This window comes from Prionailurus viverrinus, chromosome B3 (genome assembly GCF_022837055.1).
Source record: "Prionailurus viverrinus isolate Anna chromosome B3, UM_Priviv_1.0, whole genome shotgun sequence".
Classification (NCBI taxonomy): Eukaryota; Metazoa; Chordata; class Mammalia; order Carnivora; family Felidae; genus Prionailurus; species Prionailurus viverrinus.
In genome coordinates, this window is record NC_062566.1 from 79,750,137 (window position 1) to 79,767,354 (window position 17,218).

Below are 17,218 nucleotides of genomic sequence, written 5' to 3' on the forward strand. Positions count from 1 at the left end.
TTATGAATAGTTTTATTAAGAGCTACAATGTAGTTTTTATCCATTCTCTACTTACCTGGCTAATAGATACTCGTTTGGGAGGTCTCCCTCTTCTTCTGTTAGCAGGACTGAAGATAAATGTGGGTGGATCATCAGGAAAGAAATAAGAAAAATCTTGTTCTGCTATTTTATATGTTGAAAGAGATGACGCCTTCATAAAAAAAATATAGGGTACAATAATAACATAATTAGGAAACCATTTATAGATGTACTCTAAAATGTCATGTATGACTGCTGTTAAAGACCAGGTTGAAAAGATTTCGACACAGAATTTCATGTGTTAATATACAGTATTACACATTTTAGCTGATTTACTTAATCTATTATTAATTAGCTTTACCAGAAGGAAAACCACAATGCAAAGAATTTTTTCACATAAAATACACAAGAATGTTTCAACAGTTTCTTAAATTCTAAAACCATTACAAAATTACATTTATATAATAATCTTTTGCAGTTTGCTTTGTTTTGACTAATTTTGTATGGAATTTTCTATGTAAATAAATAATCCAATGACTTAACATTTAAAGTCCACTGTGCTTGGGCTGGCTCAGTCAGTGAAGGAGGTGACTCTTGATCTCAGAGTTGTAAGTTTGAGCCCCACTTTGGATGTTAGAGATTACGTAAAAATAAAATCTTTAAAAAAAACCCCACTGTATCAACCCAATACATTTTTTCTCAACCATTTCTTAACTACTGTACATTTTAGACCCCCCCCCCCCATTCAGGGTGATAACTTAAAGACTTTTTTTTTTAATTTAAAGACTTTTATCAAATTTTAGGGGCGCCTGGGTGGCGCAGTCGGTTAAGCGTCCGACTTCAGCCAGGTCTCAATCTCGCCGTCCGTGAGTTCGAGCCCTGCGTCAGGCTCTGGGCTGATGGCTCAGAGCCTGGAGCCTGTTTCTGATTCTGTGTCTCCCTCTCTCTCTGCCCCTCCCCCGTTCATGCTCTGTCTCTCTCTGTCCCAAAAATAAATAAATGTTAAAAAAAAATTTTAAAGACTTTTATCAAATTTTATTTAAAAAAAAATTTTTTTTTAACGTTTATTTATTTTTGAGACAGAGAGAGACAGAGCACGAATGGGGGAGGGTCAGAGAGAGAGAGGGAGACACAGAATCTGAAACAGGCTCCAGGCTCTGAGCCGTCAGCACGGAGCCCGACGTGGGGCTCGAACTCACGGACCGCGAGATCGTGACCTGAGCCGAAGTCAGACACTCAACCGACTGAGCCACCCAGGCGCCCCAAGACTTTTATCAAATTTTAAAGCTGATGTGGCAGACAGCAGAAATGCTGAAAAATTATCAACTTTCAATAGAGTTTAAGTTCAGAGAAGTCAAACACATTAAAAAAAAATTTTTAATGTTTATTCATTTTTGAGATAAAGCATGACTGGGGGAGGAGCAGCGAGGGAGACACCGAATCCGAAGCAGGCTCCAGGCTCTGAGCCGTCAGCACAGGGCGGGATGTGGGGCTTGAACCCACACGAACCGTGAGATCATGACCTGAGCCAAAGTCGAATGCTTAACCGACTGAGCCCCCCAGGCATCCTGAAGTCAAACTCATTCCTACCAGAAGTGGTGTGGTTCTAGGATAACCGCTAAATCCAAAAAAGTTTCAGAACCTGTTCACCTTTCATTCATGTCCAACTTTAACCTTTTTATTTTTGATTAGTAATTCTGAAGATTACTTTTGGCCTAACAGCCAAGATCATTATTCTTTCTTTCTCTAGAAGAAAACATGCTACTTATAGAAATATCTTTCAGAAAATGTATAAGAAAATGATACAAAAATTTAAATTTTTAACAAAACTGAAACACTTCAACTGGGGATTAAATTTTCTATGTAGTAATTGTAATCTTAGTGGATAGAACATAGCTTTTAACATTTAAAATTCAATTAGTTCTGGCCATCATAATAAATCAAGACTCTATTTAAAGATTCTACATTAAAGTCTATTAAGATGGTTGTTGACTATCCCATATATATAACGCCTGAATATACAAATGCCCATACGTATAAAGATATGAGTGGCTTCTTTTCAAATATATATGCTCAAAAAAGGTCAAAATAGGCTTTAATACATTAATTGCCAATGTTCCTTATTTATACATACATAATACACAATAAACTAATATATCTTTGTGTTCTTTTAGCACTCCTAACAGCAGACTACACTTACCACATCAGGATCAAACTTTATTGTCTTTGGGTGTGTGTGTGTGTGTGTGTGTATGCATATGTGCTTGCAACATGTATGCAAGTACACTAGAAAACCCATAAATAATCTTTTGTTACTCAAAGAGAAAATTGTTTACTGTCACTTTAACTTTCATTTACTTATTAAAAAATTTTTTTTTATGTTTATTTATTTTGAGAGAGAGAGAAAGCACAAACGGGGGAGCGGCAGAGACAGAATCCCAAGCAGGCTCTCCACCATCAGCATAGAGCCTGATGTGGGGCTCGAACTCATGAACTGCCAGATCATGACCTGAACTGACATCAACAGTTGGACGCTTAACCAACTGAGCCGCCCAGGCACCCCTAATTTTCATGTATTTATTACGCTGAACTTCTGTTCATGTTTATTGACTACTTTCCTTGGTAAAAAACCGCTGATGCTCTTTATCATTTTCTCCCAATTGGGTTGTTTTTGTTAATTGATATTAAGAGATTTTTGTAAATTAGGGAAATTGGTCAACTTGCTATTTATGATACACATACCACAGCTAACTATTCACATACTGGCTGACTACCTCCCTGTGCTAGGTACTGTTCTAGCCACTTCTCACAAGTATTTGATTCATTAGCTTTTTGGAAGCTTCCTTTTAACATGGCTACCTGTGGTTTTAAATGATGCATAGATTGAGCACAATTTAAGCATTTTCTTATTATCAAGACAAATACATAAATATGCTCACATTAAAAAAATTATTTTTCAGATGATTCTATCTTATGTTTTTAAGTTTTTATATTTCATCCATCGTGAAGTTTGATCATGCCTATTTGTCTATTTTTCTACTGGGGTACTTATGTTTTTCTAATTGATTTGAGTTCCTCACTGTATTAACTGAAAGTAGTTTTCTTCTAGCACTTTGCCCTTGAAATGCATTCATTACATTTTTATTTTATTTTTTTTGTTTATTTATTCTGAGAGAGAGACAGCATGTGCACAAGTGAGGGAGAGGTAAAGAGAGGGAGAGAGAGCATCCCAGGCAGGCTCCACACCATTCACACAGAGCCTGAAGCTGGCCTCGAACTTATGAACGGTGAGATCATGACCTGAGCCAAAGTCAAGAGTGGGATGCTTAACTGACTAAACCACCCAGGTGCCCCTCATGATGTTTTTAAACCTAAATAAGTTTATATTTCAAATCAGTCTTATCCTTGGTATTTCTTTCCTCTTGTTCTTTAGTATGCATAACATTAAGAATTGTTTCATTTCATTTCCTTTTTTCCCTCCTTTGTTAGATCTAACTTTGTTTTTCCAAAGTTAACCAAGTGTCCCAGTTTTATTTGTTAAATAATCTATCTTGGTCTCTAGAGATCTTAAATGCTATTTTTCACAGAGTAAATTCATATATCCTTTTTTAAACATTTATTTCCTTTTGATATAACACATATTATGTGTTACACAAATCTTAATCATACGGTAGCTGATTTTTGACACATGCATACATCCCTCTACCCATTCCACTGCTTTTTTACATATTTCTCCCAATATGAGTAAAGTATTTCTCAATTAAAAAAATTAGTTTTTGTTTTACCATTTAACTTTCGTTACACATGTGAGATTTCTAAACTTGATTTTTCCCTTTTAATGTTTCTGAATAAAATATAAGCCATCTGCTTAGTATTGGTCTCTGATGTTCTTTTTATTATATATATTGTTTTCTTATCCAGTAGGATCTGTTCTTTGAACTTATTTTTGTTTTTTTTTTAAATATATGAAATTTACTGTCAAATTGGTTTCCATACAACATCCAGTGCTCATCCCAAGAGGTGCCCTCTTCAGTACCCATCACCCACCCTCCCCTCCCTCCCACCCCCCATCAGCCCTCAGTTTGTTCTCATTTTTTAAGAGTCTCTTATGCTTTGTCTCTCTCCCACTCTAACCTCTCTCTCTTTTTTTTTTCCTTCCACTCCCCCATGGGTTCCTGTTAAGTTCTTCAGGATCCACATAAGAGTGAAAACCTATGGTATATGTCTTTCTCTGTATGGCTTATTTCACTTAGCATCACACTCTCCAGTTCCATCCACGTTGCTACAAAGGGCCATATTTCATTCTTCCTCATTGCCACATAGTACTCCATTGTGTATTGAACTTATTTTTGTAAGCCAGAACCACACTTAGAAAAATATAGTTGCCTCCTTCCCCTATAACATTTTCTTTTTCTAAGTTTTCCATCTATTATCACCTGTCTTGGTTGATTTTTTTTTTTTTTTTTTTACAAGGGGAAAAAAAAGTACACTACCTGAGCCACCTAGTAATTCTAGCAATTGCAAAATAGTATTTAATCCTTAAACAGAGAGAAAATTAGTAACAATTGGCTACAGATAAAAAGAACTATTTTCTTTTTTATTTTATTTAATTTTTTTTTAATGTTTATTTATTTTTGAGACAGAGAGAGACAAAGCATGAACGGGGGATCAGAGAGAGGGAGACACAGAATCTGAAACAGGCTCCAGGCTCTGAGCTGTCAGCACAGAGCCCGATGCGGGGCTCGAACTCACGGACTGCGAGATCATGACCCGAGTTGAAGTCGGCTGCTTAACCGACTGAGCCACCCAGGCACCCCAAAAAGAACTATTTTCAATCAACTTTGAAATAACATTTCTGGGGTGCCTGGGTGGCTCAGTTCGTTAAGCACCAACCCTTGATTTTGGCTCATGTCATGATCTCATGGTTGTGGAATCAAGCCCTGCATTGAGCTCTGTTTTGGGCATGAAGCCTGTTTGGGATTCTCTCTCTGTCTCCCTCTGCCCACTGTCTTTGCCCATGTTCTCTCTTTCTAAAAAAAAAAAAAAAAAATTTCTGCAATGTTTTAACTATGTAACACAGCCCATTTCTCTCTCTTCTTCCTTCCAACAAATAATTTCACTGCTCTGATTACCTTAATTTTAATGACTCCATCTTGTGGTTCACAGTGTTGCTTCAGAAAAAGCTTTAATTTATCACGAGAAAATAGGTGTTTTCTCCGGCTACAGTGGAAAAAGGAGGAGAAAGAGTAAAGTGTTAGTATAAAAGAATGCAGTTTGAACTCTATAATCTCTGTAAACCCATAACCTTCATTTCAAGCCTAGGAAAAGGACAATTCATTTTCCAATGGTATTTATGTAGAAGTTATGAGAAACTTCACAAATATTTATGTAGAATGTTATAATATCTACTCAAGTGGATCTATTATAAATGTTTGTTACAAAAATAGTATATGCATTTGGTGCTTAAGAACCATTTAGAAATCAAATAAACCTCAAGGAAAATATATTACAGAGAGTAAACCAAATTTTTAAAAATTAGATGATCATTCCTCCAAATACCACCATTAAAATTCTTTAAAAAAATTAAAGTCAGTAGATTACCAGATGTCACATAACACTGTCAACATTTAAATGGATATTTTGAACATTCTTGAACACAGGTTTTATCAAATTCTAAAATAAATTCATAGGATTAAGGTTCTAAAAACAGAGGCACCTGGTGGCTCTGTTGGTTAAGCAACCAACTGTTACTTTTGGTTTAGGTCATGATCTCACGGTTGTGAGGATTGAGCCTCGTGTCATGGAGCCTGCTTGAGATTCTCTCTCCCTCTCCCTTTGCCCCTCCCTGGCTCACACACACGCTTCTGAGCTCTCTCTCTCTCTCAAAAAAATATTCTAAAAATTTTCTATTTTTGATTCTCCTTGGCCCCAAATTGAGAAAAACACAAACATAACACAACCAAAAACAAAACAAAACAAACTCCAAACATTCAAATATTTCTGGAAAAGTTCTGGAAGGAAAGTAAACGTTGTTGTTGTTTTAATGTTTACTTATTTATTTTTGAGAGAGAGAGAGAGCACACACAAGGGAGGGGCACAGAAAGAGAGAGAGAGAGAGAGAGAGAGAGAGAGAGAGAGAGAATTCTAAACAGGCTCCACGTAGAGCCCAATGAGGAGCTCAAACCCACGAACAGTGAGATCATGACCTGAGCCAAAGTCAGATGCTTAACTGACTGAGCCACCCAGGTGCCTCGGAAATTAAATGTTTTAACTGAATTCAATGTATTCCTTTCAAGAAAAAGTCAAATTAAAAGCTTCTATGAGTGAATGAACAAGACAGAAGTTTTAAAGTAGTAGCCTCCTCAAAATGTATATTCTTTTCATATATAAAGGATTATAGGAAAGAAAGGATTGGTTTACTGTGCTATCCTAGCACCATACATACAATACATGACAATAAGAAGGTAATTATCTTTTGACTATTGAATAAATATACTAGTCCTCAAGAATGATATTGTCCTACATGGCACCCACTAGCCACATGTGGTGTTTTTGTTTTTTTAACCTTTTTTAATTTATTTTTGAGAGAGACAGAGTGCAAGCGGGGGAGGGGAAGAGAGAGAGGGAGACACAGAATCTGAAGTAGGCTCCAGGCTCTGAGTTGTCAACACAGCCACATGCAGGGCTCGAACTCACCAACCTCAAGAGATTATGACCTGAGCCCAAGTCGGATGCTTAACTGAGTGAGCTACCCAGGCACCCCTTATTTATTTATTTACTTATTTAGGGTGGGGTAGGGGCAGAGAGAGAGGGAGAGAGATAATCCCAAGCAGACTCCACACTGCCAGCGTGGAGCCTGAGGCAAGGCTCAGACAATGAGTTCATGACCTGAGCCAAAATCAACAGTCAGACGCTTAACCAACTCAGCCACCCAGGTGCCCATATAGTGAATCTTCTTAATCAAACATAATTATTGTCTTTTAAACCAGCATAGATAGAAACCAAGTTTTACCTGATCTGTGTTGCTTTAACAATAGCACACTCATACAATTCTTTTTTAGTGGGTTGCACCTTGTACTTGAATAATAAGGGGTCAACTGCATCTTTTTTCTTCCTAAAAAGAGCAAAGACACAAATCAGTTAATAATTCGTCTGAAAATGTGAGCTTTTAAATGGAAATCTAGTTTCTAAGAACATACTGTCACAGAATCTAAGGAGTTTTTAGTTTAGGATTAAAAAAAAATTTTTTTTAATATTTATTATTTTTGAGAGAGAGACAGAGTGCGAGCAGGGGAAGAGCAGAGAGAGAGGGAGATAGAATCTGAAGCAGGCTCCAGGCTCTGAGCTGTCAGCACATAGCCCGACGCGGGGCTCAAACTCATGAGCCATGAGATCATGACCTGAGCTGACTGACGTCAGACATTTAACCGACTGAGCCACCCAGGCACCCCAGTTTAACTAGAATTTTATAAGTTACTGACATCCCTCACAAGTTTATTAGCCAAAATAGTACAAAGCACTATTTTATCTTAGGTAGGTATTTTACTCATTCAATAAATTTTCCTGTGTGAAGAAATCAACTAGAGATGAGTAAGCACTGAGTACCGAGTTTAGATAAGATAAATTTGTAAACAAAATAGCTCTTGGATTTGCTTTTAAGCTTTCTTCTTCATAGCTATGTAATCCAAGAGCAAAAGTGGAGATAATGTAGTTTACCCTGTTTTAAGACCTGGCAGAGGCTATACCTTTAATCCTTGCCTCCACCAACTTCTCATCTTTTCTTCCCTTTGAGGACGCATTCATCCATCTATCCAATAAATAGTTAAAAGCCTATAATGTGCCAAATACTAAACAATAAGGATTAAGTAGTGAACAAAATAGAACTATACTGGGGAGATACAGGCAAACAAACAAAAATACACAACAGAGTAGGTGGTAAGTGCTATCAAGGGAATACACCGCCAGGTAGAGGTACTCTATTTTAGATAGTGACAGTCCTGATAAATTGACCAGATAGGGCTTATAGGAACTTAACATTTAAGCAGAGATCTGAAAGAAAAGAGGGAGCAACTCATGAGAAAATCTTGAAAATAAGTTTAAAGGAAGAGAGAAAGGAGTGTAAAGGCCTGGGGTGGATGTAGGCATGGTTTCTACAAGAAGCAGAATAAATAAGGAGAATAAAAGAAGATACAGCCAGAGAGGAAATAGAAGGGCTAGATTATAGGCCACCATTTAGATTTTACTCAGAAAAGACACTAGAGGATACTGAATAATGGGGTGATAATGATTTAACTTATCAGATCAGAAAGATCACTCTGGCTGCCAGATTACGGGGCAAGAGTGCAAACAAGGATATTCTTTAGAAAGGTAATGCAATGAACCAAGTGAGAACTGATGGCACAACAGACTAAGGTGGTAGTGGTGCAGCAGGGAGACAAGTGGTTGGACTCTTAAAAAGCTGCCCCTGTGCACGCAAGTGCATATGTAACGGGGTGTAAGTAAGGGTTACTGAGAAGAAAATGATATGAAAGGATGACAAAGGAAGCATTCAGCAATGAGGGTCAGATACAGTCAAAGTGATATAAATACAGTAAACACAAAGTGGGGGGTGGGGAGAGACTCCACACAAAAGGGATGCAGGAGACAATCACACAAATAAAACTGAAGTGTTCACCTTTAACAGCATTAACTTCCTAGTTGGAAGACCAAGGATCTTTACATGGAGACCCAGGATACATAGAAACTAGAAGATATATTTAATCATTCACCCTGACTATATGAAATGCAATCTAATATTTTCTATTCTATTAAAGTTCCTCATTAAATTAATTTCACAACATACATGAGGCCATAATCTGCAGTTTGAAAAGCACTGTTCCAAAAGAGCCAAAGAGAGAGAACTCTAAGTGTTCAGAGAACAATACTGATGTGGGTTTCCAATAAAGGAATTTCTTGAAATGAAAAGAGGGGAAAAAAGAAAAACAAGTTTTAATGAATCAGTGGCAGGTGTTCAAGAACAACAGATTTGATTGACTGAGTTTTTAATCTTAATATAGTTTTCTGAAGAGGTGTTAACTTAGCAATTAATCACTACCATTTTATACATATAGGGGATGATCAAGTAGAATTAAAAGATTACTAAAAGTGGCAGTATATAATTTTATTTTAAGTCATAATTATAAATTTGTTTATATATTATTTGTTTATAGAAAACTTGTTTGTGGACTTTATCTTAATGGATTTAAGGCTATAAAAAGGTGACTTTTCATGTATAAAATTATTTTTTTGTTTTTTCTTGCTATGTCATGAAATTCATTTGTGAAAATAAAGCATAATAGAATCAAAATCTTTTTTTCCAATTAGTGCAAATATTCTTATGGGGGTTTTGTTGCAACTCTTACACAAAACTCTATACAGGATAAAAATCATAATTGGATTCTTTCCAAAGAAGTACAGTTATTAGAGACCAACAGAAACTGCTTATCATATGGATTCACCTATAAGACAGGAATTAAAAGACAATATTAAAAAGAAACCCCATTTTAATAATTTTTCTTCCTTGCTTCCTAAAGCCTAGGCCTAAACAGCTGGAATACTAAATGGAATGTAGTGACCTTAACCATGACTGTGACTAATGGACTGATTTTATTGCCAACAAGTGCAGATCTGTTACCAGTTCTATATAGCACACTAACACCTAATGTTACATTTATAGAAATCAGATTGCTATTCCAATGATTTATTCATAAAATTTTATCATTTATTTTATAAATATATAATATTTCAATATGCCCATTATATATGTTAAATTTTAGTTCTACTTTTATTTTCTCAAAATGGAAATTCCATTTGTTGCTATTCCATGGTAATACTGGTAATACAAAAGCAATTAAAATTTTTTTAACAGTACAATAGAAATGACAAAAGACCAGATAATTAAGCTTTCAGCACAAATGGTTACTTATGGGTTTTTTGTTTTAATTTCAAATGCTAACCTTCTCATACATTAAAATTTCATATATGAATTACAATTAGCAAAACAATTAGGTCTACTTCTTTAAAAATAACACTCAGATTCTGTAATCTTACTAACAATTAAGCAGGTTAACAATATAGTCAGATTACACTGCATGAAGAAAGTCAGTACATAAAGAATTTTAAACAGGATATACAATATATTCCTCAAGGTTCCTAGTTTTTCCTTGTGCTCTTGCAAATTACCACTAGGATATAAGATGTTACCAAAAATGTATCTTGTTCATGTACTATTTTCAAGTTAGGATAATGTTTTTATGATATTTTAAAACTTTAAATAATACCTGCCTAGATAGGACTGCATAAAACACTGATCCATTGTAAAGGGCCTTAACTTTGTAAAGCCTTAAATCACAATAGCAGAGTATATTATTACAAAGTATTATTTACCTACCAATCTGAGTTGCCACAGATACTGTACTTAGTTTCTTCTACAAACCCTAAAAGCAACTAAACACACTGACGTATACTTGGCATACCTGCCTACTAAAATCAGATGGTAAGCTAGTGAATATTTTCAGGACTTTCAGGACTGTTTTAGTTGGTACTGTCTATCAGTTTAGTTCAATTTTCGGAGAATTTGTGATTGCAAAGGAGCAAATTGTACTTGGCTCTTTCATTAAGAAAGGAAATTTGTATCATGTAGTTACAGAGACTGGTCTCAACAAGATGTGAGGGTTTTCAAATATAAATTTTCTTTAAATATTTTAGTAACTTTGAAGGGAGAGGAACAATAGTAGACATAAGTATAACATTACTCAATCCACACTTGATGGGCAAACATGAGATGAGTAAAGGAACACTAAGAGCAGATACACAATATGCATGTTTCAAAGAGCAGGACTAACAGATAAAACCCTAAATCTGTTATGTTCTATATGATGCAAATTAAATTATCTTCTCTAGTCTTAACTTTTATTTACTGCTACAATTGTGAGAGTAGCAAGTCAATTTTTAAAATAAAATTTGCTTATATATACATAAAATAAATGAATAATTTTAAATTTAAACTATTCTTTATATTATATAATCTACACAAAGTATCCTAACTGTATAAAATTAGCCTCATCTCATTCTTAAGTATATTTAGATCCGTACAGCAAAGGCTCTGTCATGAATCCCATGGTAAATAGCTGAAGGAGAAAATGACTTCATAGTGTTATTCTATTTTTTTTTTTAATTTTTTTTTTCAATGTTTATTTATTTTTGGGACAGAGAGAGACAGAGCATGAACGGGGGAGGGGCAGAGAGAGAGGGAGACACAGAATCGGAAACAGGCTCCAGGCTCTGAGTCATCAGCCCAGAGGCTGACGCGGGGCTCGAACTCCCGGACCGCGAGATCGTGACCTGGCTGAAGTCGGACGCTTAACCGACTGCGCCACCCAGGCGCCCCCATAGTGTTATTCTAGAACCCAGTTCTGGCAAAGATGTTGGAGAGTTCTGCAAGAATGTTAAGCTGAGGGTCAAAGAGCACTAAAATGTATAAGGCTGCAATGTCCATGACTTTGTCCATGGCTTTGTGATAAGAAGAGTAACAATTTTCTCAGCCTCTTTCACAAATATAGTTTAAGAAACATATGTTTAAGGTGTTAATACCCATCCTCAAAATAAATAAGTAACCTGCTTCCTAAAACCCTGACTGCTGCCCGCCAACAAAAGCTGACCTACAAAGGTAAATATGTAGTTTACTGTTTAATTCAATCAGATTCTGCAGTCCATGCCCAGACTGAGGAGTAAGCTAATAATATGTTGTTCTGAGAGAAAGCAACTTTATAAAAAGTCAAGCCTTTAATTTCTTACTTTTACTGATGTAAAACTAACTTTGAAAAAATTAATGAATATGCTCCCCCAAATGTATCAAAATATTCTATTAAAAAAAATCTGATGACTAGAATATATAAAGAACTCATAACTGAACAAAAGGACAAATAAGCCAATGTAAAAATTGGCACAGGACTTGTATATCTTCCAAGGAAGATACACAAATGACAATAAGCACGTGAAAAGAGGCTCATTATCATTAGTGATTAAGGAAATTCAAGTCAAAATGACAATGAGATACCACTTCATCCCACTAGGATGGCTATAATCAAAACACTTGAAAAATAGTGAGTGCTGGTGAAGATGTGGAAAAATTGGAATCCTTATATATTGCTGTTAAGTATGTAAAATAGTGGAGCTGCTGTGAAAAGCAGTTTGGCAGTTCCTCAATAAGTTAAGCAATTGTCATATGACTCAGCAATTCCACTTTTGAGTATATACCCAAAAGAATTTAAAATAGGGACTTGAATACGTGCTGGTACATCAATAATCACTGCAGCATTATTCATAATAGCCAAAAAGTGGAAACTCAAATGTCTATCACTTGAATGGATAAATATAATGTAGTATATACATACAAGGGAATGTATAGCCCTAAAAAGGAATGATTACAAAAATTAGCCTCATCTCATTCTAAAGTATATTTAGATAGGTATACCAAAGGCTCTATCATAAATCTCAACATGCTACAACATGGATGTAATTTGAAAAATAGTACTAACTGAAATAAGCCAGACACAAAAGAACAAATACAGTATGACTCCACTTATATGAAATATCTAGAATGAGTAAATTCATAGAGACAGAAAGCAGATTAGAGGTTACTAGGTGATGAAGGGAGAGAAGGGAATGTAGAATTACTACCTAATGGGCACAGAGTTTCTGTTTGGGGTAAAGAAAAGGTTTTGGGAATAGTGGTGATAGAGGTATGACACGGTGAATGCAATTAATGCCATTGAATTATACACTTAAGATGGTTAAAACAGAAAATATTATGTTATATATATATCTTAACCCTTCACTCCCTCAAAAAACGCTGGTGATCATCTTAATGATCTATGTAAATTCTAAATATGTTTAATTCTTAAAAAAAAATTTTTTTTTAACGTTTATTTATTTTTGAGACAGAGAGAGACAGAGCATGAACAGGGGAGGGGCAGAGAGAGGGAGACACAGAATCTGCAACAGGCTCCAGGCTCTGAGCTGTCAGCACAGAGCCTGACGCAGGGCTCAAACTCATGGACCGTGATATCATGACCTGAGCTGAAGTCGGACGCTTAACCGACCAAGCCACCCAGGCGCCCCTAAATATGTTTAATTCTAAATATGCTGCCTTAGTATGTCTTGCAGATATTATGAACTATGATGCTGGAAAACTTTTCTAACTCTGAACTTCCATTTCTCCTCAATGATATAAGAAAATGATCATCTACCCTTTTAGAATGGTTCTGAGGAATAAAATAAGAGAACATATGTGGGTGCCTTTATACAGCTCAACTCATGGAAAATGCCAATAACTGTTCCATTCCCATCCCTTCAAGTCCCGTACTGAAACATGAAAAACTCTATATTATGTTTTATTGTCAGGGAGCAACCAAGACAAGGTAAATTTCTTACTTACTGAATTAATAGAAATAAAAGAACAAAGGTCCAAAGATGACTATGTTTCACCTTTCCTGGTATCTTAGGATACAGTGGTAGCAAATCTACAAACAAGTAGGCATTTTATGATGCTGATGTATAGCGAAGGCTCAGATTTTTTGAGAATCACAAACAAGTTAAAATATCTGTGAATAAAGTAATTGACCAGCTTACTCACTTTTCCTACTGCAAGGGTCTGTCCCAAGTACCTATATTCACGGGATAAGGCACAACATATTCAGATAGGAAATTATGGTCAAATTCAGTACTATTCTGTGATAAGCTTGTTATAAGTGGCACAAGTGCTCTAAATGGTACATATAACAAGCAAAATATTTACTATTACTAACTGGGATTATGAATTAATTTGCTGTGTATAACAAGCAAAATATTTATTATTACTAACTGGGATTATGAATTAATTTGCTTTATACTCAAAGTAACAAATTAGCCACAAACTATGCATGTAGTTCATATTCAAATCTATAAGGAAGAGAAAGGACATTAATGAGCTGAATAATAGAGTGCTGAACCTAAGAGTCTAGACATTCCTCATCCTAAGCACCTCACAGCACCTACAAGAATTAGAAGATTAGGTTAAGGGTTACTACAGGCGCACTTGGGTAGTTCAGTTGGTTAAGCATCCAGACTCTTGATTTCGGCTCAGGTCATGATCTCATTATCTGTGAGACTGAGCCCCGTGTCAGGCTTCACCTGCTTGGGATTCTCTCTCTCTCCCTCTTTCTTTGTGCGTGCATGCATGCATGCTCTTTCTCTCTCTCGAAATAAATAAACTAATATATAATTAACTCCACTTAAGGGTTACAATCTTTGAAACGCTCCAAACAAAACACATGAACTACTGTCAGAGCTGCTAAAGGATATATATTAACTACATAATCCCCAATAGTTTTGCATCATAAACCCTACATTCAATGAGGGACACAAATGACCTATTAATTTCTTTTTCTACTTAATTGTAGCAACTCAAAAAATGCGATGTATCAAGACTTAACATATAGGGCCATGTCATGCTTCGTTCACTCATCTAAAAATCATTTTTTTCTGTCAGGCAATGTACTAGCTAGGTGACTTTGTGCAATGCCAATTAACATTTCTAAAGCAGAGGTTCTTCTTGTTAAATAAGGATAACAACATTCTTCTAGGAGTGACTAATATGCATGTAAAGAACTTAGCACACTGCCTAGACAGCAAATGCTCAAAAGCCAGTTATAGATACAATAGTTCAAAAACATCAGACAAAATAGTTCTAGTCAGAAGTTGAATTACAAGGTTCTGAAGGAATTTGACAGTTACTGATATTTCAGAAGCAAAGGAGATAAAGGAAGTAGTTAAGAGTAGCCTCAGGGAGTTAATATCCAAAATATATAAAGAACTGATACAACTCAACACCAAAACCCCCCAAATAATCTAATTAAAAATGGGCAGAGGACTTGAATAGAAATTTTTCCAAAGAACACATACTAATGGAAAACTGACACATTTTAAAAATGCTCAACATCATTAATAATCAGGGAAATGCAAATCAAAACCTTACACCTGTCAGGATGGCAAAAATCAAAAAGACAAGAAATAAGTATTGGTGAGAATGTGGAGGAAAAGGAACCCTTTGATAGGAATGTTAACTGGTATAGCCACTGTGGAAAACTGTATGGAGGTTCCTCAAAAAATTAAAAATAGAAATACCATATGATCCAATAATTCCTTGTATTGGATATCTACCCAATGAAAACAAAAGAAAATTCAAAAAGATATATTCACCCCATTCCTATGTTTATTTCATTATTTACAACAGCCAAGATATGGAAGCAACCCAAGTGTCCATCCATAGATGAATGAGTAAAGACACACACACACACACACACACACACACACACACACACACACGGGAATATTAGGCAGTCATAAAAAAGGATGAGATCCTGCCATTTGTAACAGCATATATGGAACTAGAGAGTATTATGCTAAATGGAGTAAGCCAGACAAATAACATATAATTTCACTTATATGTGGAATCTAAAATCAAATGAATAAACAAAAAGCAGAATCAGACCTAAGTACAGAGAACAAACTGATGGTTGACAGAGGGAAGAGGGATGAAGGGATGGGCAAAATGGGTAGAGGGGAGTGGAAGATACAGCCTTCCAATTATGGAATGAATAAGTAACAGGAATAAAAAGGTATAGCAGTAGGATTATAGTCAATGGTATTGTAATAGCACTGTATAGTGATAGATAGTAGCTATACTTTGGTGAGAGTATAGAGAGAGTTACTGAATCACTATGTCATATAATGTAAGTATAGAGAAGGTCGTTCAATCACTAAGTCATATAGAATATATACAGAAAGATGTTGAATTACTTTTTTTTTTCTAAATAAGCTTTACGCCCAGTGTGGGGCTTGAACTCATGACCCTGAGAGATCAAGAGCCACATTGCTCTACCAACTGAGCCAGGCTGGCACCCCCAAATTACTATGTCTTAAATCTGAAACTAACGTAACACTGTGTGTCAACTATACTCAAAAGAAAAAAAGCGGCCTCAGGTTTCTTATTGGAATATTATTGCACTGTTCACTGACAACAGGGAAGGAAAAAAACATAAGATACACTGGAAAAAGAATTTTTAAGTTTGAGATGCCTATAAGGCAGAGAAGGAACAGAATGGAGCAATAAAGATTTAGAATAGGAGGGAGTGGAATGAAAACATGTAAGAAGAATTTTAATCAGTTGAAGACAGCTGAGATTTTTTAATTTACCTGTAGACAATGACAATCTTTTTCTTTTATGTTTATTTATTTTTCAGAGAGAGAGAGCGTGAGCAGGGGAGGGGCAGAAAAAGAGAGAGAGAGAGAGAGAGAGAGAGAGAGAGAGAGAGAGAGAGAGAGAGAGAGAATCCAAAGCAGGCTCCAGGCTCTGAGCTGTCAGCACAGAGCCCAATGCGGGGCTCAAACTCACTAACCGCGAGATCATGACCTGAGCCAAAGTCAGATGCTTAACCGACTGAGCCACCCAGGGGCCCCGATATTGCCAATCTACATGTGTTTGTAGGATTTTTCTCCAGGAGCATTCAGCTGACCCATGTTGTCAACTGACTGAATTTCAGAAAGTTAGTGTCTTTACCATATGCACCATAAAGCAATTAAGTATAATAATTAAAGTACAGAATGAATTTTCTCAAGTAAACAAAAACGGAATGTGTTAAGTGCAATTGAATGAGGTGAACTTCAAGTGCTCCTAAGCAGCTGACTACAATTAACAAGGTAGCTTTCAATCTTGAAAATTCTAATGTGTGTTGTTGAACCACATTTCCTAGATGGATTTTATACTGTATGATTACAAAGGAAGAAAGGAAGGATTAAAGAAAAACTTATTTCAATGGGATATCATTAGTCAATCTGATACACAGTTAAAAAATTAACAAAAATCACTTACCCATTTTGAAAAGAACTGTTTTGTGTTTCTGAATCATCACTATCACTGATGATAATGGTTTCTCCATCTACACTGCTGATATGTCCATTAGCAAAGCCATTTTGATGTGATGGAGGAAGGACTTCCAAAATCCTACACTGCAACCTAAAGAAAATTATACATTTAAAAATGCAAATTATTTTATATTTTATAATCAAACATTTCAGAACAATCTAATTATTATGAACAACTGAAAGATATTTGCTTTTG

The 17,218-nt window shown here is 35.7% G+C and overlaps 1 protein-coding gene across 3 annotated transcripts in view; it reads right to left on the reverse strand.

The window, feature by feature from the left end:
• The window catches only part of BAZ1A (bromodomain adjacent to zinc finger domain 1A), a 95,696-nt gene that overhangs the window by 44,666 nt on the left and 33,812 nt on the right, over positions 1–17,218 (reverse strand). For all 3 annotated transcript variants that reach the window (XM_047862002.1, XM_047862003.1, XM_047862001.1), the window contains 4 exons: positions 16,970–17,113; positions 7,031–7,132; positions 5,151–5,238; positions 56–190 (listed from right to left, as the gene is read on the reverse strand). In XM_047862002.1, coding sequence (XP_047717958.1) covers positions 56–190; positions 5,151–5,238; positions 7,031–7,132; positions 16,970–17,113 — 469 coding nt within the window. The remainder of the gene's footprint in view (positions 1–55; positions 191–5,150; positions 5,239–7,030; positions 7,133–16,969; positions 17,114–17,218) is intronic.